The sequence below is a fragment of the Eublepharis macularius genome, chromosome 14 (assembly GCF_028583425.1).
Source record: "Eublepharis macularius isolate TG4126 chromosome 14, MPM_Emac_v1.0, whole genome shotgun sequence".
In the NCBI taxonomy this organism is placed as follows: domain Eukaryota; kingdom Metazoa; phylum Chordata; class Lepidosauria; order Squamata; family Eublepharidae; genus Eublepharis; species Eublepharis macularius.
The window spans coordinates 51,498,600-51,525,186 of record NC_072803.1 but is presented as its reverse complement, the minus strand read 5'-3'; the positions used below and the strand labels follow the sequence as shown (position 1 = coordinate 51,525,186).

Genomic DNA, 26,587 nt, shown 5'->3' with positions numbered 1-26,587 from the left:
AGCCCAAGTGTCTCATCCTTGGACTTAACTAGTAGCTGTGCAGGTCTGGAAGACGAAGGCAGACATAAGCCATGTCTGTTGCCTTCTTCTGCTCATTGGTCCCAAGAATCACTCACAGCGCTTTAGATGTTTCAGTGGAGATCTGGCCTTCTTTGCAAAGCAAAAGTGTCTGGTGTGCCACTTTTAGTATGAGTGCCAGAGGATGTCTACACTGGATTAGATGTAGACGTCTTTAGCTTCAGCAAAGTTGTAGCATCATCAGTCTTCAGACTATGCCTTGGGAAGATGCACAAGGATGTATGCAGCAAACCTCACCTACTTATTTTATCGTTCAGTGTTCATGAGATTGCTATCATGATTTTTTTAACCACCACGTCCTCAAAGTGGTTTATAGCATTCTAAAGTACACTCTAACTTCTTTATAAACTTCACCCCAACCAATTCCCAATGCAGTGTGGTTTTCGCCCCCTTCCCTATATTCTTTAATCAATTAAAAACAGTCCACATACTTGGAGATCAGAGGCCCAGACAACAGCTGTGATCCCACCCTTTGTTTCCGGTCTTGAGAATTAGAATTGTGCTTGATTGTAAAAGGGAAGCTGGCAACTGTATTGATGGGTACAAGGCTGCAGTCCACCATGTTTCCAAGTGGGATGGCAGTGTGTTGGGGGCAGGTGAGCCTTCTCCCATGTGATCCCATCCCATTTTGGTACCCCAAACAGCTGCTTGGGTCACTTGTAGTGCAATCCTAAGCACAGATACACTTTTCTAAGCCCAATGACTTCAAATTACTTAGTAGGGTATAACTCTGCAAAGCAGACCTGCTTCTCCTTTGCACAAACCAACTTTGTGCTATGCTCTTTCTTTGTACCAGTTTTGTCCGATAAAATGTATGCTTTATTCAGTACTGTCTGTGAAGTGTAATATAAACCAGTGTGAAAGAAATGAACAAATTGGGGATGAATCAGGAACAAGTATGGGCAAAATGAAAAAGGCTTATAACAAGAACGAAGGAGTCAGATTGGTGTAGTGGTTAAGAGCATGGGACTCTAATCTGGAGAGCTGGGTTTGATTCCCCACTCCTACACTTGAAGCCAGCTGGGTGACCTTGGGCTAGTCACAGTTCCCTGGAGCTCTCTCAGCCCTCCCCCCCCCCACCTCACAAGGTGTTTTGTTGTGGGGATAATAATAACATGCTTTGTAAACTGCTCTGAGTGGGCATCAAGTTGTCCTGAAGGGCAGTATATATCAAATGTTATTATTATTATTAGAGGATGCTGAAGGTAAAGACGAGGAGATTGTGATGGATCTTGGAGCAGTCAAGAAGCCAGAGTAGGGTAGGAAGAACTTCACATGATCAGAGTTATCAGAAAAGCAAATGATGTTGACAGTAGAGTTCTGAACAGAAGTGAGGAGCCCATTATGTGTGACATTGGATAGCCAGAGAGGAGGAGGTTGCAATAGTCAAGGTGACAAGTGAACAGAGTATGAGCAGTTTTTGCCAAGGGGGGCGGAGAGGAAGGGGCAGTAGTTTTGCAATGCTATAGAGGGAGAAGAAACATGACTTGGCAACAATACTAAATATGGGAAGCAAAGGAGAGAGAAAGATAAAGCCAAGGCTGTCCTAAAGAGTTGATGCCAATACTTTTAATGGCCATAGGGAGTACACAAGAAGAGGAAGGGCTTGGAAAGAGAGACAAAACGTGTGATCTTGGCCATGCTGAGTCTGAGAGAGTAATTAGGCATCAAAATGGAAATAGAACAGGCAACTGGACATAAGGAGTGGATAGAGAGGGAAAGCTTGGGGTCAAGAGCTGGGATTCCCATGGAAAAGGACACACAGCCGTCAGTTTTGTGTATGTGGGCATCTGTGCTCAGAGAGATTTGCTATTTCTTAGCAACATATGTTAGTGGTCTAAGAAAAAGCAATTTGCTGACACTTGGAGCACATGTTGGGATGATATCATCTGGGCAAACTAATGCTGGTTGCCAGGGGGTGCGGGATCTGGAAAGGACCAGAATCTTATTTACTGATACCAGATTCAACTGCTCTCCCCTAAGCCAGGCCTGTAACAAAAGCACAACATCCTCCCCTGGCTAAGTCAAAAATAGAAGGCCTTTGTGACTACATCCCACCCCTTCCCCATACAACATGAACACGGGACCAGCGATCTGATAGGTTTACTAAACTCTTAAGAATTGCCAGTTGGCAGCCCTGAAATCAGTACCCCCTTCCCCAACTTCCTGTTGACCCTCTTGGGCTTTCCAAATCCTAGTGAAGACAACTCAGAGTCCTTGCACATGTCCACTGGAGATGCCTGGCTGAGTGTGCTGGTGGCTGCTGGAAACAGGCTTTCAGTAGTGCATGCCAGCCCTGACCACACATTCGCGTACAGGAAAGGTCAGGAGAACAATTTCTCACTTTGGAAACAGCTGCACGTTGAAAGAACAGAACTTTCTCAGACCCAGGCAAATAGCAAGGGCCTCTCCCTGCTGAGACACTAACCACCTTCTTTTTCCTGTGTGGTACAGGATTAATTAAATGTACTGCAAAAATGAGAGGTGCGGGTTGCCAGTCTCCTACTTTCCACAGGGCATGGATGAGATAATAGGGATGAAGCTGATTTTTAGAAGCTGCCCAGTTTATACTTTGAATACCCAGACTGGGATTTCATTTTTCCTTTTGTCTCCACTTTTGTCTATTTTCTTGCCACTTCATATTGACTCTCCCAATTCAACTGGGACAACCATGTTTTTGCAGCAGCAGAAAACTCCCTCGTCCAGTAGTCCAAATTTTAAAGTTACAGTTCTATACATACCCATGTTAGCAAAAAGACAGGGTCCAGGTATCACTGATAACTAGAGGTGGGCACAAACAGCAATACGAACAAAAAAAACCCACGAACAGCCCGATCAGCTATTTGCGAGCAAGCTGTTTGTGAGGCCCCGTTCCCAACAAACGTGTTCGTTCCAAGCCCTGTTCGTGGTGTTCATCAGCCATTCGCCAAGCCAGACAGTCCAGTGTCTTTCAATCACTTCCCTTGGCAACAGTAGGCACGGACTTTGTGAACTCTGTCTGAACTCCTGTTGCCCTGGAAACCCCAATCTAAGCCCAGGGGCACTTCACCCCTGACTCAGCCGCTTGTCATGGAAAACCCTGACAAGGGCTGATTGCAGCCTGCCGGGGCTTAAATTTCCCTCTCCCTGCTGCTGCTCAGTGCAGGAAGAGGGACATTTAAATCCCCCACTCAGCTGCTTGTCAGGGAAACCCTTCAGCCAGCTGGAAGGAGGGAGATGTTGAAGGGAAGGAGGTTCCCCACACCGTTTGCAAATGGCGCAGGGAGCTTTCTTCCCTTCCAAGTCTCCCCACTCCCTCCCACGAACAGCCAACCAGAAACATGTTGGTGAATAGGGTCATATTCGTGATTCCCTGTCCGTGGATGGAAACGAACAACGAAGACCGTGTTCAGTTTTTTTCCTGTTCGTGCTGATAATGTGATATGCTAAGTTAGGAAAGATGCATGATTGACAAGAGTACCTTTCTCACTCAGTTATTAACCTCTATTTCAAAATGAGTGAACTTAGAAGTCAACATTTCTGTGTTTGGAATGTCTGTTCCACTCTTCCCCTCACCCACAACAGGCATAGGGCCATGTAGTGGTGTGTCACTTAGAAACTATTGCCCTCTTCCCTCTGTGCTTTCTCAGCTGTCGTTCTAAAAATGCTGAGTAACAAAACTATCACCACATGAATGAGCTCCTGCTCTACATGCTGGACCATCCAACTCACTGGCTCTTCCTAAAAACAGCAGCAAGCTACTTTCTCTGGCATGCAAGCCAGCCATGTGTGCATCCAAGTACAGCATTTCTGCAGGTGTTGTGGGAAGCTCGCCACTTTCATTCCAACCGCAATACCGCTCTGGTTGATCTGATGAGTTGCAGAAACTAATGTGAAGCTGAGTCAAGACAATGACCTCCCAGGCTATCTCAAAGTGCTTAAGAAGGAGCAGCCGGTGGGAGCTGATGCTATCCTCTAGAAGAGGGGCAATCACTTAATGGTAGGGTCATATTTTGCATGCAGAAGGAGATCCCTTGCATATCTGGGACTGTGGAGCACATAAAATGAGAAAGGGAGAACTACCTGAGGAAGGGTGCGATAAAAACATGATGGATTAGATCTACCTATTGCCAGGTTGATCTTTCAATGTTAACTTTCCACTCCCTTGGGAAGGCATTCATAAGCTACAGGTTCCAAATTATATTACTGATCCATTTATTATTTATTTACGTTATTTATAGTCTGCCTTTCTCACTGAGACTCAAGACGCATCACCCAGTGTGCATCTGATGAAGAGAACTGTAGTTCTCGAAAGCTTACGCTACAGTAAAGTTGTTTAGTCTTAAAGATGCTACTGGACTCTTTACCATTACCCAGTGTGAGTCAGTACAATCCGTTTCAAAGACATTTCAGTAAACTATTTATATATATATATATATATATATATATATATATATATATATATATATATATATATATATATATATATATATATATATGCAAATCTGCAAAACTTTAAAAGTAGCAGGAATCTAATATAGAGTTGAAGAACCAGGGCATAAGCAATTCTAAGACCGACATATTAAACAACATATGAACTATCCAGTAGGATCATACTTGCAGCAACAGACAGTACATAGAAGCAAAGTCTATAGTCCCTGGCTGTCCCTTTACTAATGTATCTCTTTGAGACCACTTCCATATAGCCCTCCTATATGAGTAAAAAGCCCTCCTGAATAATTCAGTTTTGCAGAAGGCCAGGAGAGTGGGAGCTCTCTTCAGGCAGGCTGTTGCATAGGGTGGGGACCACGACAGATATGGCAGATACGCCAGTTTCCATTAGATAACCATTGCTGCGTGTCTCTTTTTGAGTATGCTGGAGGTACTGTCCCCTTTATAACTGTTCCATGGAGAAATCTTTTTCTGCATTATTGGCTCCCTACAAGAGTTGACCTGATGATGGCAGAATGTGTTCTATGACCAATCTAGATATGTTCAATACGTATTTGCTACAGAAGCCAAATTTCTATCTATCTAGTAGGTCTTTCTTTATTATTACAGCACTTAGCCAGTACGTTAACCATAAAATTTAAGTGCACATTTTACAACCATTTGAAACATGAAGCATATATGTATATACAATTTAAAAACATAGTTTCCTAATATCTATCAAAATTTGTAAAAACCAGGAAGTCAGCATAGTTCTAAGCAAGCAACCGAAATGGAGGCCTACACTCTAATGGGCTTTAACGACCAGAGCACAAAATTTCGCTATCTGGTGTAATGCAGTAAAATCTGAGTTTGACAGCAGTTTCTCTAATTTTTTCTTATCCGAATGTTCTGAGATACCATCCAGAAAGGGAATAATAAATCTCATACATGCTTCCTTATAGAAAGGGCATCTCAGGAAAACATGTTCCTGGGTTTCAACTTCCCCAAGTATGCAAGGACATAGCCTCTCATTCCAAGGAATCTTGTTAAATCTGCCATCCAGAACAGCAGAGGGTAAGGCAGAACAGAAGGTAGATTTCCTAACCACATGAACTCATGAAGCTGCCTTATACTGAATCACACTATTGATTCATCAAGATCAGCACTATCTACCGGCAGCAACTGTCCAGGGTCTCAGGCAGAGACACATCATCTAATACCTGGTCCCCTTAACTGGAGATAATGGGGATTAAAACTGGGACTTTTGGGGGGGTTGCCAGACTCAGCAACCGACAGGAGGCAACCGAAAACAGGCAAGAGGCCTGGGGGTGGGAACAAGGGGGCGCGTATGATGTCGGTGAGCTACAAAGGGTAGTTCTAGGAATCGCTGTGGAAAAACAAGGGTAACACCATAGAGTTTCCGGTGGTGCCTAGAGCTACTCTTCGTTACTTCTCCGTTGTACAAAGAAGTGGCATAGTAATGTCTGCAACAGTGCTGTTTTTTTATTTTATTTTTCTCCCATTGCCACATGGAAGACTGGCAAGCGTAGTCTGCATACCAAGCAGATGCTGTGCCAGGGAGCCACAGCCCCTCCCTTGACCACTCTGTTTCAGTTTGGAAGTCCAAGTTTCTTTTATAGTTTCTGGACACTTGGGATGACACTGCTGCCCATTCCTTTTCCCTGATCCTATCAGTGAAGTATGAAGTATGCAGTATGCAGTATGATGGTGTTGTGGTGGTGGAAGTACCCTCAAATCATAGCTGACTCATGGCAACCCCTGGTGCGGTTGTCATGGCAAGAGACTAACAGAGGTGGTTTGCCATTGCCTGCCTCTGCAACCCTGGTCTTTGTTGGAGGTTTCCCATCCAATTACTAACCAAGGCCAACCCTGCACAGCTTCCAAAATCTAACGAGAGCGGGCCTGCCTGGGCTATCCAGGTCAGGGGAAAGGACATGAAAATGGTGTTAAAATAACATATAAATGTTATAAAAATAGCATGCAGCATAAGACTGCTGGGGGAAAAATGAATACAATGAGGAAATGATGTAAAAAAAAATAGGTAAGATGAAAATGATCTTCCCTGCCACTCATGAAAATTAAACACTTGTACATCCTCTACTAATAATCTACTGATCACAGCTATAAATTATATAGAAGATCATCTAAAGCAGGAATATGAATTAAACCTTCTGCTTCCTTAAAACACATTTTAAAAACTTGCTTAGGTACGTTTTTATGCACAATGGTGAGACCAATTATATTATGACTACCAATGTTCATAAACAACCATGGAATGGTCCGTCTCAATTTCGCTTTAAGCAAGAATGAGTGACAACTTAAAAATGTGCAAGCTCATTTGGCTAATCTTATTGAAATTCTTTTAACTTCCTTTCAAAATTCCTTCTAAATGAGCTTCAGGCAAAGTTCTTTGGCAACTCTGTCCACAATAAAAAAACAAAACTCCCAAGTATGAATTTTGCAGAAACCGCGCTGAGCAAAATTGTAACTCTCGACAAAGTTCATACGGATTTAAAACTCCTATTCCATGTTTTTCACATGTACGCTGGCATCTGCCTTTTAATAAGAGAAGGGAGTTGATTACTGAGTCAATGGCAGACTCATGGTATAATAGAAAACAGACTAGCCACCTACAATGTGTGCAGCTGAGCATAGATGGAGGTGGAAAGAAAGCAGATAATGTGCCACCCAGACACACAATTGCATTTCTTTAGTAAATTTTAATCCTTCTCTGTCTTCTAAGGAGCTTATGTGGTGCTCCCCTCCTCTATTTCTGCTCACAACAACCATGTGAGGTAGATTAAGCTGAAGAGTAGCTAAGATCACCAAGAAAGTTCTATGGAAGTGTGGGGATTTGCACCCAAGGCCACCACTCTAACCATTATGGGTTCTCATATAAAGCCTGCAGAGAGAGAAAGTATTAGGAATCTAAAATGAATGGTTTTTCAGTGTCTGCTCTTCTTCAGTTCTTGTTTAACTAATAGTTTATTTGCTTCATTTGCTGTTCTCCTCTCTTCCATTTTATCCTCACAACAACCCTGGAAGGTAGGTTAGGCTGAGTGTGTGTGACTAGCTCGAGGTCATCCAGCAAGCTTCCATGGCAGAGTGGGGATTTGACCCCGCATCTCCCAGATCCTAGTCTGACATTCTAACCACTACACTAGCTGGCATGACTGATGCTGATGTGCACACTGACAATTTTTTTAAAAAAGCAATCTGGATGTGGTTGTACATATAGATGTAGAAACTGGAGAGTTTTTTGCGTGGTGTATTACTATTGTGCATATCTGTACATTGGTAAAAACACCCCATAAAAATAAGCATGCTTCATCGTTATGTACAATGCCAACAGGGCTGTTTTCTGTTTACAGTGTTTTCTCATGCTTCTTTTAGTGTGGTGGGTAAATCTTTTCCAGTACAATGGTAAAACACCACACAAGAAGGAACTCGCTACAACTGAGCACATCGAGATTGGTTTTTGGCAATGTCTTCTCAATGCACACAGCAAACTGTACACGATCAGTGTTCTGTACAAAGAATTTCTGATGCATCTGTTCCACTTTGGAAACAAGGCCATGGAATTTGAAACTGCAAATTCAAGGAGAAATCCAGATGTAGAAAATTTGGGAAGCCTTCCTAGCTCGAATTTACTGAAGATGAGGAGGAAGATGGAAAAGAAGACCAGTAAAAAGGTTGCAGAAGCACTAAGCATCAAGATGTGAAAAATGTTTCTAGAGAGGTGCCCACTGCCACCGATGCAGCCAGGCTGACCAAGCTCCTGCTAGTGACGAGGGACCCTCTGCAGTCAGTGGGGAATTCTCATCACTGCTCCCTTTACTGGTAGGAGAAAAATGGCAGGAAACAGGGGGAACATCTGCAGTGTCCTCATGTCCCTGTTAGTGACATCAGAACATTGCTGGAGGATGACAGAGACGCTCTGGCATTTGGACAAAACTCTATGGTTAAATCATAGAGTTTTGCCAAATAATAACAGTTCATTTGTATACTGCTCTTCTGGACAGATTAGTGAACAAAGTCAGAATGATTATCTCCACAATGTAGCTGGAGCTGAGAGGAGTGGCTTACCGAAGACTACCTGGTGAATTCATGACAGTAGTGAGATTTGAACCAGCTCAATTACTTAACCACTACACTATGTTGATGTCATTTCTGAGTAAATGGGGAGTGATATCAGTGCAATGCCGGTAATGATGTACCTGGCATGCACCCCAACTTGTTAAATCCCCTAGTCAGTTGCCATGGGAATCTAGCAATCTTATAAGCATCAAAGGCCTACCAATAAAGGTGTGGACCAAAAAAAAAAATCTGGGGGATCCAGATTCGAGTTTCAGGGATACAAAAAAAAATTGTTATCCCTGAAATCCAGGTCACATTGTCCCCTATGGGTTCAGAGCTTTGCCCGGCTGCCCTCTCTCTCATACTTCTGCTGCTCTTTTGCTTGTGTTACTGCCCTCTCTCACTTGCACCACTGCTGTGGCCGAATAACCTGGCCCAGCAGAGTTTGGTTCTGCAGATCCAAATATCGGATTCTCTAATGTAATCTGGAATAGCCAGAATATGCCTGATCGGTATAAATCTAGCTATAAAACCAGATCACAAATCCTCAATCACCAAAAAAAATCCCTCCAGCTACAAATTTAAAAGTTTTAAAGGGCAGTTAGACAAATTCAAGGGGGGAGACGTCTGCCCATTTCTGTTAGCCATGATGGATGAATGGAACAGCCATGTTTGGAAGAATACTTGCTGTGGCTACCAGTGCTGGAAGTTAAAACGGGGGAGGCTTTGATTTCCTTGCCCTGCTGGCGAGCCTTCCACGGGCATCTATTTGGCCACTCTGGAAAACAGGATGCTGGATGAGATAGACCTTTGGCCTGATCAAGCAGGAGTCTTCTGATGTTCTTACGGTATGAACAACAACAAAAAAACATTAAACAAGAGAGAGAAGAATTCTCCTCTGTTGGCATGTGAAGGTTTACTTTCAGGCTTAGAGAAAATGGTTGTGTGGGTTTGAGGATGGCATTCCATTCTGCCGAAGAATAGCACCCTGCATGTCTGTGTATTTGTGGCTTTACAAGAACATTACAATCTTGGAGAGCCGTCTTCATATTTGACATGTTTTCTTGTACAGAACATGAAACCAAATTATACAGGAGAAGCCACGGCTGGCCCTGTTCCTGAACCGCCACCCCCTATACTTCCCTCCTTGTTTTCTGTCTTCTTTCTCCCATTATTGTGGTTTAATTCAATCAAGTATAACCTCCCAGCGTATTTTTATCCCAGCTTGATTGACCGGCGGCACGAGGATGAGAAGGAAGGAATTCATTTAATCCCTCTTTGCAAAGGGAGTTAAGTGAGTTCTGGCAAAACCACACATGTAATGTGTGTGTGTTTATGACTTAGTGAGAGGTGAGTGGGGCAAGGGCTGCTCATGCTAAGAACAATGTGGGCACCTCTTTGTCTTTTATTATTTTTTTGCTTAGAGGAAGATGGGCAGAGGACAGGAAAAACAAATCACAGGAGAGCTATCCTATCCTAGCCAAATATTGCCATTGTCATGGTCTCTGACCGCAAATAAATTCATTCATCCTAGCCCAATAAGAGCTCTGCTGGTCAGCTGCAAACTCCATGTCCGGCATCCTGTTTTTCACTCTGGAAGGTCTCTTAGTGCGTTGTGGTGGTCAGAGCCTCTCCCTTTTGATGGAGTTGCCAACTCTGTCTTGAGATAGTCCAGGCGGGTGGAGTTTGGGGAGGTAGCTCAGCACAAAGATGCCACAGACTTTGCCCTTTAAAGCTGCCCTTTCCTCCAGGAATAACAATAAGTCACACAAATTCTTATATTAAGTACTGCAAATAAAGTGCTCAATTCTATTCACTTATAACAAGTACAATAACCTGCAGTCTAATAAATCCTCTGCAAGGTATGTGGCATATCCACCCACAATACCAATGTTAATCAAGTGTAAGACACCCATTGCAGGTAAAGTTACAGTGCTACAGTCACACATATTCAACACAGTGCAAAATAGCTGGTACGCTCGAAATATAAAGTCCAGAGGCAAACCATGTCTCCTCTAGGAGACCAATTTAAAGTGCTCATGTGCAGAAGTTCTTTAGGTATAGTTATCCACTATAAATTATGTTGTTGTTTATATTTTTCAGGTTCATCAGTCCAAAGAGATGAGACGGAAGTCTCCAAAGAAAGTCCTCCGGTCCAGAGGGGGAAAAATATTTCAAGGTGCCAGCAGTCCCGACAGCCTGCTAGCTTAAATTATTCCTGTTTCGGCTTTCCTTTCTCAAGGAGATTGCACTTTACCAATAGATATTCATTCAATGTCATGCAGGGAGTTCCCTCTGTCTTTCCTTTTTTTGAATGGGAAGCACTCAGAAAGCCCTGTCCTGCAAGTTATTGTACTTGTTATATGTGAATAATAATATGGAACACTTTATTTACAGTAATTAATATAGGAATTTGTATGACTTATTGTTACTTGGGGTGATTGTGTTTTGTTTAGCAGTTACCTCCAAGTGCCTCTTTTGCTTTTTGCTTTCCTCCAGGAGGGCTGATCTTTGTACTCTGGAGATAAGTGGGAGATCTCCAAGCCCCACCGGGAGGCAAGCAACTCCCCCCTAGCAGAGGCCTGCCTACTCCATTCTACTGGGTGAACCATCCAGGAATCTGGAAACTAGAACAATGGGATTTTATTCTCCGACTTTAATCCCTCTGCTGTTTATTTCAGTAAGGAGGGGGAATTCTTGTAGATTGATTGGAACCTACTTACAGACGTTAAACATGAGTTATATATTTTAATGATTAAAGTGATTTTGAAACTGTAGAACTCCTGGAGGAATCAGACGCTGAGCTGACCCTGATTTCATGCAAATTCCATCAGGTCCCTGTGCAAAACCGAAGCTCCAGTACCACAATGGATAAACAGTACCTCCTTGTTCAGAATTCTCTGGATTCCAGTTGATGGTGGGCAGAAAGGGGAGATTTTAGCCCCTTTTCGTAGGCATTCCAGGGGCATCTGGTTAGTCACTCAAAGAAACAGAATACTGAATTAACTGGCCACTGGTCTGATCCAGGATCTTACAGCTTGCTCTTTTCTTACAGGTGGCCCCTTTTCCTCAAGCACAGGAAGAACATTCTTCAGAGGCCTCTGGGATGTCCTACACAGGGAGTAAGCCAGGGCCAGGTGTCCTCCTTGCAGAGTGAGAAAGACACTCCCAACGTGCTTGCGATGGGGTACAGACCCTCATGGTCTACAGTTGTTTTACAATCTGCTGTCAACTTTTCAAAATATACTTCAGCAGCTGCTGCAAAATGTGAAAGGGCAGGCCACACACAGTGTGGCATTTGAATATTCATGCACAGGTGTTTATTACACATGTACACTTGAGACAATTCATCCACTACCCACCACTGAATGATGGGAGGAAAAATGAAGAATGACAACATGAGCACTCACGCTAACAACAGTTTAAGAAGGTCACGCTAACAACAGTTTAAGAAGGTTTCCTCAAAAGGCAAACAGGGACAGTGATGTAGAGTCAGGGACCAGAAAATAAAGACTCTCCTTGGTAACTAGAGACACTTAGAGAATGCAAAAGTGTTTCAATGTGCCACATCCTACTCCTCTTATGGAAGGACCCCCACGCACCAGTCCCTGAGGCATAATGTCTTCTTTCCTGCAGCCTAAAATGCCAGACATGTCTCCGGTTGACCGAAATGAGACAAATTATTGAGTCTAACATATCGCAGGAGGACTGGCCAGCCAAATTGCTAGGAAATTATGCAACAAACAGCGGTCCTATCCTGTTTCCTCTATGCCAGCACCCCTTAAAATCCCCTCCTCAAGACAGGACAGGGTGGCTTCTCTCTCACCACCACAGGGAACGTGCCGTGCCAGTGTTCCCAGCTGTGGGGACATGGAAGAAAACTGGCAACCTGCCCAGCCCAAGGAACGGAGAGTCTCACATTACATCGGATTTTAGCCATGACACACAAGGGGCTTATTTGTCATGGGCCTGGGGCCGGTCGGAGGACAGTCAGGCCACTATGTCTCTGACGCCAGATCTAAAAGGACTGCTGAAACAGAGTCTGGATGGGAAGAGAGTTACAGCTTCAACAGCCAAAGGTACAAAGCAAGACGAAGGGCTGTGACTTGGTGGAGATAGAATATGTGTGCTTTGCTTGCAGGAGAATCCAGGTTCAATTTCCCGTTAAAGAATCTCTCAGGCAGCAGGGCTGAGAAAGGCCTTTGTCCTCCGATCATGGGAAGCTGCTGCCAGACAGTGCAGAGAATGTCAGCTGAGCCACTGGTGTTCCCTGTCCACTTCCCATTCCTTAAGATCTCCTTAAGATGCTAAGACCGTCCTGTCAAAGATTTATTTATCAATGAACGGGTGAGCTGTATTCCTGCAGGCAGCAATTCACATGGCTCAATGCTCTGACATTCAAAGAAATAAAAAGAAAAGATTCCCTCCATATATAAAAGGCAAAAGGGCTAGACTAGATTTGGGTTTGGCGACAGCCAGTGAAGAGAATGGAGTCATGTGACTGGAAGACTGAAGTAATACAATAAAGATGCAGATTTAGTGGCTGAGTTAGAAGAACTAGGCAATATTGTAGCAGCAGGCACTGGGTAGTGGATTTGGGGTCCACACTGGAAGTTGGACAGCTCTGACAGAGTACACCCCATGGCTGTGCTCTTCCACAGCTCTCATTCATTTCCATGGAGCTCTCAATAGCCCTTTCACAACTGGATTGCACTACCATGATAAGAACACCAGAAAAGCCCTCCTGGTTCACGTGAAAGATCCACCTTGCTTCCCTGAGTAATCAAAAAACCCACCAGCATGCCATGAATGCAGCTGCCATTCTCTGATATCTGGTATTTCAGAGCTAGATTGTCTCTGAACATGGAAGCTTTACTTGAAACTATCATGGCTCATAAGCAAAATAGCAAAGAATCCAGTAGCACCTTTAAGACTAACAAACTTTATTGTAGCATAAGCTTTCAAGACCCACAGCTCTCTTCGTCAGCTCTTGGAAAGCTTATGTTACAATAAAGTTGGTTAGTCTTAAAGGTGTTATGGGACTCTGTTATTTTGCTACTGCAGACTAACATAGGTAACTCCTCTGGATCTACAGCTCGTAAGAAAAACAGTGTTTCTTACCTGTATCTGTTGTTCATCTAGGTCTTCCGTGCAGGCACACATGGGACTGCGCACGTGCAGGCCTGCCGACTTCGGAGATTTTTACAGCTCAAAACCACTAGGGGGCGTTCCTGCCTCCCAGCGCGCATGCGCGGCTGTCTTTTCCCGCCGAAAAACGGCTTCTAAGAGGCGGGGCGCCCCTGACGTACCCTCAGTCCTCTTTCGCTGCCGCACTACAAGGTAAGTACCAAGAGGAGGGAGGAGGGGAAGGACGGAGGGTATGTGTGCCTGCACGGAAGACCTAGATGAACAACAGTTACAGGTAAGAAACACTGTTTTTCATCTGTGGTCTTCCTGTGCAGTCCCACACGGGAGATTACAAAGCTTAAATACCTGGGTGGTAGGCACCGAGGCATCATCACAGGAAGATTGATTGTAGGACTGCTGTGCCCACTATCGTTTCCTTCCTGTCTAGGACATCCAGAGCGTAATGCCTGACAAACGTGTCCGCAGAAGCCCAAGTCGCAGCCTTGCAGATGACTTGTAGAGGGACACCTCTCAGGAGCGCTGCTGACGATGCCTGAGACCTGGTGGAGTGAGCATGTATCTCCAAGGGACAAAGTAAGAGCCAAAACACACGTTAAGAAAAACCTAGGTTCAGCACGTGTTCTCTTACCTCAAGGTTTGCCGGGATCTGTAGGAGTCCTGGAAGCTTAAAGATCTGTAGGGGTCCTGGAAGCTTAAAGTCCTGGAAGCTTAAAGGATCTGCAAGCGTCCTGGAAGCTTAAAGGCGTCCTGGAAGCTTAAAGCTTAAAATACAGGCGCCTGTATTTCCCTTTCCCTTTTTGCTGCTCTGTAAATGCTAAACTTTAAGCTTCCAGGACGCCTACAGATCCCAGCAAACCTTGAGGTAAGAGAACACGTGCTGAACCTAGGTTTTTCTTAACGTGTGTTTTGGCTCTAAGTTAGCACATTTATAGCATAACAAAATTGCTTGGACTACCCCGAGAGCCAAAGTCTGAGGATTGGCCCCCATCCCCTTCTTCGGACCTGCAAAACAAACAAAAAGGTGGGAATCTCTTCTAAAGGATTTTACCCTATCCAAATAAAAGAGGAGAGCCCTGCGAACATCCAGGGCATGAAGGGACCTCTCTGCCTCCGAAGAGTGATCCTTAAAAAATACAGGTAAGGAAATTTCTTGTGACAAGTGGAATTTGGACACCACCTTGGGTAGAAACTCTATCTTTGTTCTAAGTTCTACCTTATCAGGATGAATACTCAAATAAGGAGCCTCACATGAAAGAGCTGCCAATTCGCCCACTCTCCTGGCTGATGTGACAGCAACTAAAAACGCTACTTTAAACGAAAGTAAATTCAGAGGGCAAGTAGCTAATGGTTCAAAGGGCTTGGAAAGGAGTTTGGTCAACACCAGTGGTAATGACCATTGAGGTACTAACACACGTATTGGGGGGAAAAAGTTGTTGAGACCCTTCAAAAACAGTTTAGACGTGTAGTGGGAAAAAACTGTTCTGCAATCGACTGGGGGGTGAAAGGCAGAAATCGCAGCCATATAAACCTTAACAGAAGAGTTTGACAACCCAGATTGTTTAAGCCCCCGCAAAAAGTCCAGGACATCGGAGAGGGAAGAGGCCAGAGGATCGACCCCCCCTTCCGTCACACCACTCAGTAAACTTGTTCCACTTCAGGGAGTATGACTGTCGAGTGGACAAGCGATGGGCATTCTGAAGTACATGCACTACTCCCTCAGAGAAACCCCATCCTGAAGAATCAGCCACGCCGTCAGTCTGAGTGTATGCTCTCTGTGATGAAGCACCCCCTGGAAGGATAGTAGATCTGGCTGGTCCGGGAGATGGTGTATCCGGCTGTGGAGTCTCAGAAGTGCATGAAACCACGGCTGCCGTGGCCAGTAAGGAGTTATCAGAATGGCTGACGTTCTGTCCATCTGGATCTTGGAGATTACCCTGGCTAACAGGGGAAATGGGGGGAAATGTAAAGAAGGCGACTGGACCAAGTTAACTGAAACGCATCCCCAAGAGACTCGAGGCCGACGCCTCCTCTGGAACAATAGCGGGGAGTCTTGCAGTTCTCTTCTGTGGCGAAAAGGTCTAAGTCTGGGGTTCCCCATTCTGAAAAGACAGGATGTAAATACTTGTCGTGAAGAGACCACTCATGGGTGTCGCCCCCCAGTCTACTAAGATGGTCAGCCATAACATTGTCAACACCTGGTATATGAACCGCCACGAGCCATACTGAGTGATCAATGGCCCAATTCCAAATCTTCACCGTCTCTTCGCATAGCGCCAGAGACAGAGTGCCCCCTTGTTTATTCAAATAAAACATCGTAGTGGTGTTATCTGTTAAGATCTGGACCGTCCTATTCCGCACCATATCAGAAAAAGAAATCAGTGCGTAATAAACAGCATACAATTCAAGGAGGTTAATGTGTTCTTCACTTTCCGATTCATCCCACATACCATGAGCATATGAACCCTGACAGTGAGCACCCCACCCTAGGGTAGATGCATCCATGCTGACCGAAAGGTCCGGCTGTCTATAGCCAAAACCGACCCCTCCAAACAAGTTGGAGTCTTGCAACCACCAGTCTAAGGACAAGAGAACCCTGTGAGGAATACTAAGTTTCTTACGCTGGGAGTCCCTGTCAGGGAAAAAGGTCCTAGAAAACCAAAGTTGCAACGGCCGCATCCCAAGTCTTGCCAGGGAGACTACAGCCGTAGCAGCAGCCATATAGCCCAAAAGTACTTGAATGAGCCTAGCTGGTTGGAACCTGCATCTCTTAAATTTTTTAATGAGTGCTTTGATCTTATTTGCCCTATCCATGGGCAGAAACCCCACATCCTGGGACCCATCAATAATAGCCCCTATAAATTGAGTGACCTTAGAGGGGACAAGCTTCGATTTCTTTTGATTGACAAACAATCCCAGTTTCAAACAGGTGGACAACGTGATAGAAATCTGATTGGTCACATCTTCGTCCAACTGGCCAACGATCAACCAGTCATCAAGATAAGGAAAGATGCAACAGCTTTGTGTTCTAAGGAAGGCAATCACCACCACCACACATTTAGTGAATACCCTGGGGGCAGTGGACAAACCGAAGGGAAGGACACGGTACTGAAAAATACGAGTACCATAGGTAAAGCAAAGGAATCTTCAGGTAATTGAGGTACGAATGTTTTTGTCCACAAAAGCAATTGATAGGCGGTTTCTTGAAGTGCTGCGGTGGTCTGACTTCAATCCGCTCCGAGGGGTTCTCGGTTCCGACAGAGCAGCGGAGCTCTCCCTCATGGATCGATCACCCGATACTGACCGCATCGGTTCTGAAGCTGGTCTCGACTCCGAGATTGGAACCGACAGAATGGGAGCGGTCGGTTCCAAGGAACTTCGAGCTGGCGTAATCGGGCTTGGCTGTCGTGAGACGGTGTGGGTGGGAGACTGGCGGGAATGAGGCGACTTCTCCGAAGACTTCGACGTCGGAGTGGTAGGTTTTTCTTGCGCAGGGGATTTGCCCGTAATAGGAGGGTCAGTCACCGCCATCGCGCATCGCCACAAATAGGCTTGAAGTCTACCCGCCCTTTCTGCCCTGGCCTTCGGAGTGAAGGTGCGGCAGTACTTACAGGCCTGAGGGTTGTGGGTTTCCCCCAAACAGTATAGGCAAGTCGAATGACTGTCAGACTTTGTCATTTTTCTATCGCAAGAGGAACACCTCTTGAATAAAGCTTTTTCCGACATCTTTCAGATCACGATGAGACGCTTTCCGAAGAGCAGAGCTAGCAAGAACCTCTCAAGTCAGTGGCAAAAGAGGAACTGAGGGTACGTCGGGGATGCCCCGCCTCTTAGGAGCCATTTTTCGGCGGGAAAAGACGGCCGCGCATGCGCGCTGGGAGGCAGGGACGCCCCCTAGTGGTTTTGAGCTGTAAAAATCTCCAAAGTTGGCAGGCCTGTGCGTACGCAGTCCCATGTGGGACTGAACAGGAAGACCACAGATGAATACAGCTTATCCTTGCTGGATCAAACCAAAGATCCATCTGCTCTGCAATTCTGCTTCCCACAGTGGTCAGGCAGACTCCTCTGGGAAGCCCACTATCAGAGGAAGATGAAGGCAATATTAACTACTGTGTGTGCTTCTATTTGCAATTTACTATTTGTTTTTGGCTTCAAGCACCAAAATGTCATGGGCTGTCCCCGCTAAGATTGGACATCCAGCCTGTTCTCAGTGAAATGCCTCTGGAACCCAGTCAGATACGATTTTGCAATACCTAGCCATTTTTATTTTTAAATATTTGACCTCCGTCTCGGGGGATGGGGGGGGGAGACACTTGATTGCAAACCCCGATGGGAGCTTTGCTCTCTGCAACTGTTTTATGTGCCTTTTATCTATTTTTCTGTAGAATCCACCACATACACACACACGCACACACACACACAAAAGGAACAGGGTGTACTGGCCCCCTTGCTGCTCACTCCTCTCTTCCCCTTAGATGACTTCTCTATGTACTCTTGAGAGAGGCAGAGAGAGAACGATTCATTCTCAAAACCAAGAGGAAAGTGGGAGGGGGGAAAAACCCCTTGAGGGAGCAAGTATAATTGCCTGGAATCTCCTCTGACATCTTCCTGTGGTTGTCTTTTGCTGCCACTCTTCACACAAAATATGCCTTGAGCTGTTAGCCTGTTAACAAAAGCCATTTTAGCAAAACAACTTTGAGCCAAACTACATGTGACGTTACAGCAATTGGGACTTGCAATGTGCTTTTTGAGCCTCAGATGTGATGTCCCAACATGGATTAGGGCCGAAATGCTGGAGTGCTTAACTCTTCCCCATTGTGCTGTTTCCCTGTTTTTTGTTGTTGTTTTTTTAAAAAGCCCTCCAAGGAGGGATTGAGCCCCCACAAGGAAAAAAAAAGAGACAGGAACCCATATCGTTCCTGCCTTCCATTCCCACCACTCTGGTGGAGTTAAAAGTAGCTCAGAGTTTACCAGTGCCAGTGAGGGAAAACTAGGGGGGAGGTGACCCCTTTTCCTAGTGCAGTGGCCCTGAACTTTACCCCAACCAACTGCTTTTTGGGTTTGATAGGTGTGTCTGGAGTTCCCATCACAGGTCTCCAAAGCAACTATTTTCTCCAAGGAAACTGATCTCTCTCAGCTGGTGGTCAGTGGAGATTCTGGGAGATCTCCAGCCCCCACCTGTAGCTTGACCCTTGCTGGGGCACTGAAGGTTTCTTGCATTATTATCCCAGGAAGAGAAGAAAAGATGACAAAGTGCCCACCTCTTCCCCTTTCCAGAATGGATATCTGCCCATGGAGGACAGATTAATTTCAATTAAGGATACTTCCTAAGGTGAGAAGTTCAGCCACCTCACCCCTGTTCCGCGATCCTAATTGGATTGGGGGGGGGGAGGGGAGGACTCATAGCTGCAATTTCCAATTTTTAAAAAATATATATGCTGAGATCTGGTCACATCTTCTAGAATCTCTGCTGGTTTGAGCCCAAAATAAAAAAAAAACCAGTTTGGAAGTCCCCCACTTCTTGGCCCAGCTGCTCACAAAAGTCCCGAAGCCTGGGGTGGGGATGCAGAAATCCTGCTTGTTTTACATGACAGGAGAGCCCTGTTTCCTTGTTACACTTTTATCCCCACAAGTAAATATGCCTCTGGATGAGAATTCTCCAAAGGTCTGACCCTGCCAACTAATACAATGCTCTCAAATTGGGGAGCGGCCGAGAGGAAACCTGCCTCCTTTGATTGAGAAGCCATTTGCTTCCTTTGGAGTAACTTGGCCAAGAACCAGGCTGTGCATGAAGTAGCTTTGGCACGTCTCCTAGACTTCTTGTTACAACTTCCTCAGTCCAAGCCAAGGGGCTCTTTCGCTGATGCTGGAGAAATCCCGAATGTGCAGGGATCTATCTTCCCCATATCCTTCCGTCTTCGCCCCTGTTTCAATATACGTTTTGCAAATTCCTCAGTTATGTATAGTGCCACCGGTAGAGGTTCAAATGATTACTCTTTTGGCATGTGTGTCATACGAATTCTGCAATCTGCAGCCCATCAGCCATACATTAAGGCCTGCCACGTGTTTGAGGTCCTCTCCCTCCAGTTCTTACAGCCTTAGTCACAAACGGGAGCTTTATAAAGACTCTAGTGGGCTACTGTATATAGTGATTGGGGTATGTGTTCAGCTTGGCAGGCATGTGTCAGAGGACTGAACGTTGCTTGCTGCCTTGAGTCCAAAGTAGAGTTACTAAGCATAAGTTCAGCAGTCCTGAGAGGTTTGGGGAAGCAAGTGGAAGGGAAGCGTAACTCAACATGCGATGCCATTTCCAGGTGAGGATCTGGAAGTAACATCACCACGTTGAGTGATTTGCTAGGAATTCTTCCAATCTCTATGGTAAATATCATAGAGTTTGAGAGAATTCCTACAGCTTCTCTTGATGCAGTGACATCTCTCGCCCCATTTTTGCTCCCATTGCCATATTAAGCAGTGGCAGGGGACAAGAACATAGGGGTGGGAGATTGCCTAGACAACCCTCTTTTTCTGGGGGATCGAGACAACCCCCTTTTCTAAATGTTTTAAGGACGGGGTAATGGAGGCTTGCATGGGGTGGGGACCAGGATCACGACAGCAAGTCCCACCTCAACATATGAACATTCATTGGAATGACTGTATACAGCCTATGCACAAACAAACTATATAGCAGGAAAAGGTGAATACCCTTTTCTCCCCACTCCAATGTCCAAAGCAAAAAGCACTGGGCATACCAAGTGGATCTCTCAGTATTGTGTGCAGTCTGGTTGGTTCCCGAGCTTACTCTTCTCTTCCTGTACTTTATTTTTTTCCCCTTTTGTGACATTTATAATATATTATAGGCAATTATTCTGAATTGTAAGCAGCTTTAAATAAAGTAGCAGAAAGGTAGTATGGAAATTCAGTAAAGTGACAATAGGCATAACAGAGGGAGAAAGAGACACACTTGTGGCTCGTTCATTCACAGAGGTATAAAGAACTAGGGTCTTCCTGAGAAGCTTAATATCTGAAATTCCATTCATATGTAATCCAAGGCATCTGGCTTATTTGAACACCCTGACAATGTAAATTTCTATCCCTTGTAACTGGGCAACATTCACAATCCATACAAACAAACCTTTTAACCACTTTCAACTGCCTGTTTTGCCACGCGTATGCACTTGGGCTACAGTTAAAATTGTCCAAACTGCTCGAGAAGGATACAGACGATGGATTTACCCCAAGGTAAATCAACTACCCAGGGAAAGCACGGTTATCTTTATGAGCTCAAAGTGTACCCTAAGATAGTGAAGGTGCTCACACAGCATCTTGACGGCTAAAACCTTGCAACACTTACCCTCATAATAGTTTATGAGTTAGTACCTCATAAGTGGGTTTCTTAGAAGCCAGAAGAGAGCAAGCCAAAGCACACAAAAGATGGAATGTTGGCTCCGGGGAGTTCCATTGGTCCTTCAAGACAGTTGAGTCAGGCATGGATTGGGGAGGAGGGGGGTGTCCAGTAGCAGCCAAGAACATGTACCCACGCTTGCAGAATGCAAGCTGAATTCATTAAGACATGCCGTATACTCCAAGTGCTTCTATTTACAAAAGGACAGCTCTTATTTTCTGTTCTATATCCCCGATAAATCACTGTCCTGATTTTATTCCTATTTTTGCCTTGGGGGGGGGGTGTTAAATTTTTTGTTAATGCAGCTTGCTAGGCTTGTCGTTTCTCAGGGTCCGGTCCTCTCTTATAGTTTCTTGATGTTAAATTTCTAAGTAGAGAATGGACGCCGCTTGCGTCTAGTACACACACGGGTGTCTGCTGTGCATGAACTTTACTATGTAGTACATACCCCACCATTTTATATGCTGCAGTTGTAAAGGTGTATTTTGGATTGTTAGGAATATATCTATGGGGCTTTTATGTTGTTTATAAATTTAACAAAGAAAAATTCTCTTGGTATTTAAATCAGCAGATTTAACTCTGGTTGCAAGAATAAGGAATATACCACCTTATAGCATAGGGGATGGAAATTGGCAAAATTGTCACCCCTTCCTCCAGCAATGGAAGTACCATTACACCAGAATAATCCACATTATGTTGTTGGAATGGCAACCTTGAATCCAGCCCTGTGCTTTAGAAATGCTAATTCCTGTGAACACCTGATGACAAAGGCAGATTGGCGTTTAATGTAATGGTAAAGTTAATAACGGGTTGTTACTCTGGAGGTCCGCTGGAAGCCAGAACCAAACTAAGCAGAGTCCTAATGATACTGGTAGTGCTATAGGGTTTTGGGATGAGGCCCAGCCAGCTGTAGTGACAACTGATACAGGCTTACAGTTTCCCCTCTTTCTGTGTTACTGCCAGGCTCTCAGCTTGCTAGTGGGCCACTTTCACTTCCCAACCCAGCCCTGCATGGCGAGACTTCCTTCTAACTAAATATGTTTAGAACATCAATGGAAGCAAAGACGACTTTCTCCAAGACAATTTCACGATCCTTCAGCTGGAATTTAAACTCAGATCTGTCAGGCCCATTTTTTTGTTGGCGCTAGTCAGGGCTTTTTTTCTGAGAAAAGAGGTGGTGGAACTCAGTGATGGAACTCAGGACTGCACAATGATGTCACTTTAGGTCAGCTGGAACAAGGGGGAGAGTTTTTTAAAGTTTAAATCGCCCTTGGTGAAAACGGTCACATGGCCGGTGGCCCCGCCCCCGATCTCCAGACAGAGGGGAGTTTAGATTGCCCTCCGCGCCGCTGTGCGGAGGGGAATCTAAACTCCCCTCTGTCTGGAGATCGGGGGGCGGGGCCACCGGCCATGTGACCATTTTCAAGCGGTGCCAGAACTCTGTTCCACCGCGTTCCTTCTGGAAAAAAGCCCTGGTGCTAGTGGTGATTCTTTTTTATTAAGATCTTGTTTCCTTTTACTCAAAGGATGATTCTGTGAAGCCTGATGAAAGGGATGTGTATCTCATACTCATTCCCTCCCAGAGAAATATCTGTGAATAACCTTGTTCATATTCATCAACCAGGTAAAGTGATAAACACACACCTGCCTGCAATTGCCAATACCTAAACATCCATGTAGCTACCCCATGTCATTTTGTGAACACAGAACATTCTCCCTCCTGCCTCTCCAACTGCCATTCCAAAACCAATGAGTCAGTCTTGAAGCTAAATGAAACCTCCAGTTTCAGTAGCAGTACACTTCTGAACATCAGCTACAGAAACATTGATCCAATTAAGTGGAATTTCTCTGCTCAAAGGCGTAAGTTGAATGTTCCCATTGTTATCAACGTCAGTGATTCCTGAAGGCACCTGTTGGTTCAGTATTAGAAACAGGACTTGGGACTGATTTATTATTAAAAGCTTTTGTAGGCTGTTTTTCTGCCCAAAAAACATCTCCAAGGCAGTGAGCCAGCCAGATGGTTCCCATATCCTTGCTTAGGCAGCTACATCAGCAGTAACTAACTATGAGAGCTGAATGTTCAGAGGCAGTCTACCTCTGAGAATCAGATGCAGAAGGCGCAGGGCGTGGCTTTCACTTTATCCACTGCCTGTGAGCTTCCTGGAGGCAGGCAGTGGGCTAGTGACAGAAGGTGGATGCTGGACTGGACCCTCAATTTGACCCTACAGGGCTTTTCCTGTGGTAGTCTGGAAATTCCTATGGCACCTTAAAAGGCTTTTAAAAAAATTATTGGAGTATACATATGCATGGGCTCTCCTTTTGCTTTTTCTATAAGAGACTTACATATCTATCCCAAAGGAATATGTCCTTTTAGAGGAACTGACATTTTGGTGGATGGTACTGATAGGTGCACTTTTGAGATAATTTTTACATTCTAGGTAAAATACAGGCACCTTGCCTGAAAACCCTAAAAGGGGAGACTGGAAACCAAATGGCACCATTTCAAAGAAGAATGTAGCAGTTTAGAAATTGCTGCAAAGACCCTATTCTGATCAGACCTGCAGCACAGCAGCACCTTGTGATCTTGTCCTCCCGCCTCCCCCGCCACCTTTTCAAGCGCTGAAACCGGGAACAAGACTACATGATGCCACTGGGCTACAGGCCCAATTACGGTCAGGCTCTTCCAGCAATTTGGTGCAATTTTGACCCTCACAATTCTGTCCTTTAAAATGACATTGGCAGCCACAGGTTAGACCTGTGGTAACATCTAGTTTACTCATAGGAGGGTCAGAAGCATCTCTTGCAATCAAGGCAAAAGCACAGGTCCGAGGAAAAGGAAACGCACACATAAAATGAAAGGCATTCAGCTTAGTAAATGAGTTGGGTGCATAACTTCACAGTATGATTGAGGCAGGGGCCTCAACCTTTCTTACCTGGTTTGCCGCTGGCTGCCCTATGACCCCCCACCCTGGGCATCGTTCATCATGGTGCGAGACAGACACATTTGAAGCCCACTGGTCCAGAAAACCTTGGGGGGTATAGACCCCACAGTCGATAATGCTGGTCATCTGTTCAAACTCTTCACACACCCCGTCGCCGTCGTGGAAGTAACACCTGCTTGGTTCGTCTGCAGGAAAAGGAATAAAAGAAAAATAGAAACAAACACCATTTCTCTCTCAGAATGTGCAATGGTGGTGTGTTCTTTGACCTAATGAGCAAACTGGAACAATGCCGACAGAAAACCCAAGCTCTTGCCCAAAGAATAAATTATGCAAATTAGAACAGTTTGCATGGATTTTCTTGCTTGGCATAATATATTACTGCTTCCATGAAGTCTGGTTTTCATAATTCCTGCCCCCACCCTTTCTGTCAAGGACTGGGTTGGCAGAGGCCTGGAAGGAGATGGAGAATTGCTAACACATGTATCCAAGTCTGTTTTGGAGTAGCAGATTTCACAAGTTTTGTCAGCAACTCTACGGTGCATTCACACTCATGATATACTAGAGAAAGAGTCGCTGTCTGAGCTCACTTTGGAATTGGGCTTGGGGAAATGAAAATATTTGTCCTCAACATGTGCAGATGGCTCAGCGTTCCTTCCAATTCCCTCCTGGGCTTGGAAGTCCATCAGAAAGTCTGTAGCATGCAAAATAACATCATCTGGAGTACCACGGGAGACTGTGCTGCCCAACTCCCAACCTAACTCACCTGTTGTTGCAGAGGCAGAATGGCAACAACCTTTCGGCCAACAGAGAGGAGGCAGGAAGACTCTCTCTTCCTCCCTTCTTCTTCCTTTCCCCTCTCAGTGACCTGGACACTGTTGCCATTTCAGTTGTTTTGGCAGCAGCTGTGCACCTTCGTAAAGATAGTTCAGGGCATCCAATGATGGGGAGAGGAAGAGGAGGAAGAGGTCTTTGTGCGAGGGGGGTTAGGTATACCACCCAAGTGAGAAAAATTTTGGATTGAAAAGGTCACCTTGAAAATGAAGATGATCATGGCAAAAATACAGGGTATACAAATGTCAGTGGTACCTTTCCAGTATACCATTCGTTCACTGATGGAATAGTATAGGTACATGCTCCTACATCTTTTAGTGTTCACACCCAACCAGAAGTAGTTTGAGTTAGATTAGCGTTCATTTGCTCCTGTTTGCTTGGGAATGTCTGTAAAAAAGTGCAACTCAATCCAAATGATCCTTCAAACCATGATTTGGAAGTCTTGCAAACTCTCCCCTCGTCGCTTCTTGCCTCGGATGAAGGTTCCCCTTGTATTGTCTAGTTAGTATTAACCAAGCATGCAGTGAGGGACATCCAGATCACGGCCAACTGTGATTAGTGCTTGCTCTCTAAATCGCCATCGGAAACCCACTTCAAACCATTTTTTGTTTAAGTCTGAAGGGCTGACCATTGTGTGCTGTTTCAGACGTTGCAGGAAACAACAGGAAACAACGGTCAGCATTAGGAAAGGGAGAGGGAAGAGAGGAGGGGGAGAAGCAAATGAATGAGCCTGAGCTTATTTGTGAGCTTCCATACCCTACATTGGAGGATCATTTGAACTGGGTCCAGTTCAGACAGTCAGACGAAACTACTTGTATTCTCTTAAGTTCATTTTTATTTATACCCTGCTTTTCTCCTGAACAAGGATACAAAGTACCTTATAACACTGTTGTTAAGTTTTCCTTCCTCTGTTTTTTGATCCTCGTAATAACCCTGTGAGATTAGTTAGGCTGGGAGAGAGAGAGAATGACTGGATTGTCCAGATCCTGGCCAGCATTTCTATATGACCTTATACTGAGAGCCAAGCTACAAGTGACGCCTGACACAGGTTGGACACTTGTCAGCTTCCCTCAAGTTTTGATGGGAAATGTAGGCGTCCTGGTTTTACAGCTTGGCTCTCCATTACAGCTGCAAGACCAGGATGCCTACATTTCCCATCAAAACTTGAGGGAAGCTGACAAGTGTCCAACCTATGGTGTCAGTTATAGCTTGGCTCTCAGCTATACCATTCTGGTTCTCAAGATCTCATCTTTGATGGTGCCATAAACACTGCATGGAAATCAGGGCTAGTTGGTTGCTTCCGTTTCAGCAAGGGGCAAAGCAAGGAGCAACTGCAGAGACCAAATGCCAGCCAGACAACAATAAGATGGACATTTTTTAAATTCCACGTGCCGACTGTGAAATCCCTAAAGTGGTTTAGTAATCAAAGAATAAAAAATTGATGTAACAAAATATCAAAAACAGCCAATGTTGCCTAGTGGTTAGATTGTCAGACTAGGATTTGGCAGGGGTCAAATCCCTGCTCTGCCATGGAAACTCACTGGGTGACATTAAGCTAGGCACAAACACTCAGCCGAACCTACCTCACAGGGAGATAGAGCAAGATGGGTAGCCATGTTAGTCTGTCTGTAGCAGCAGAAAAGAGCAAGAATCCAGTAACACCTACAACACTTTCGTGAGT

General features: G+C 45.0%; 1 protein-coding gene across 1 annotated transcript in view; it reads right to left on the bottom strand.

The window, feature by feature from the left end:
• Positions 1 to 26,587, bottom strand: part of PAPPA (pappalysin 1) — a 286,686-nt gene that overhangs the window by 111,788 nt on the left and 148,311 nt on the right. Inside the window, exon 10 of the mRNA XM_054998574.1 lies at positions 24,067 to 24,260. Within this exon, the coding sequence (XP_054854549.1) occupies positions 24,067 to 24,260 (194 nt within the window). The remainder of the gene's footprint in view (positions 1 to 24,066; positions 24,261 to 26,587) is intronic.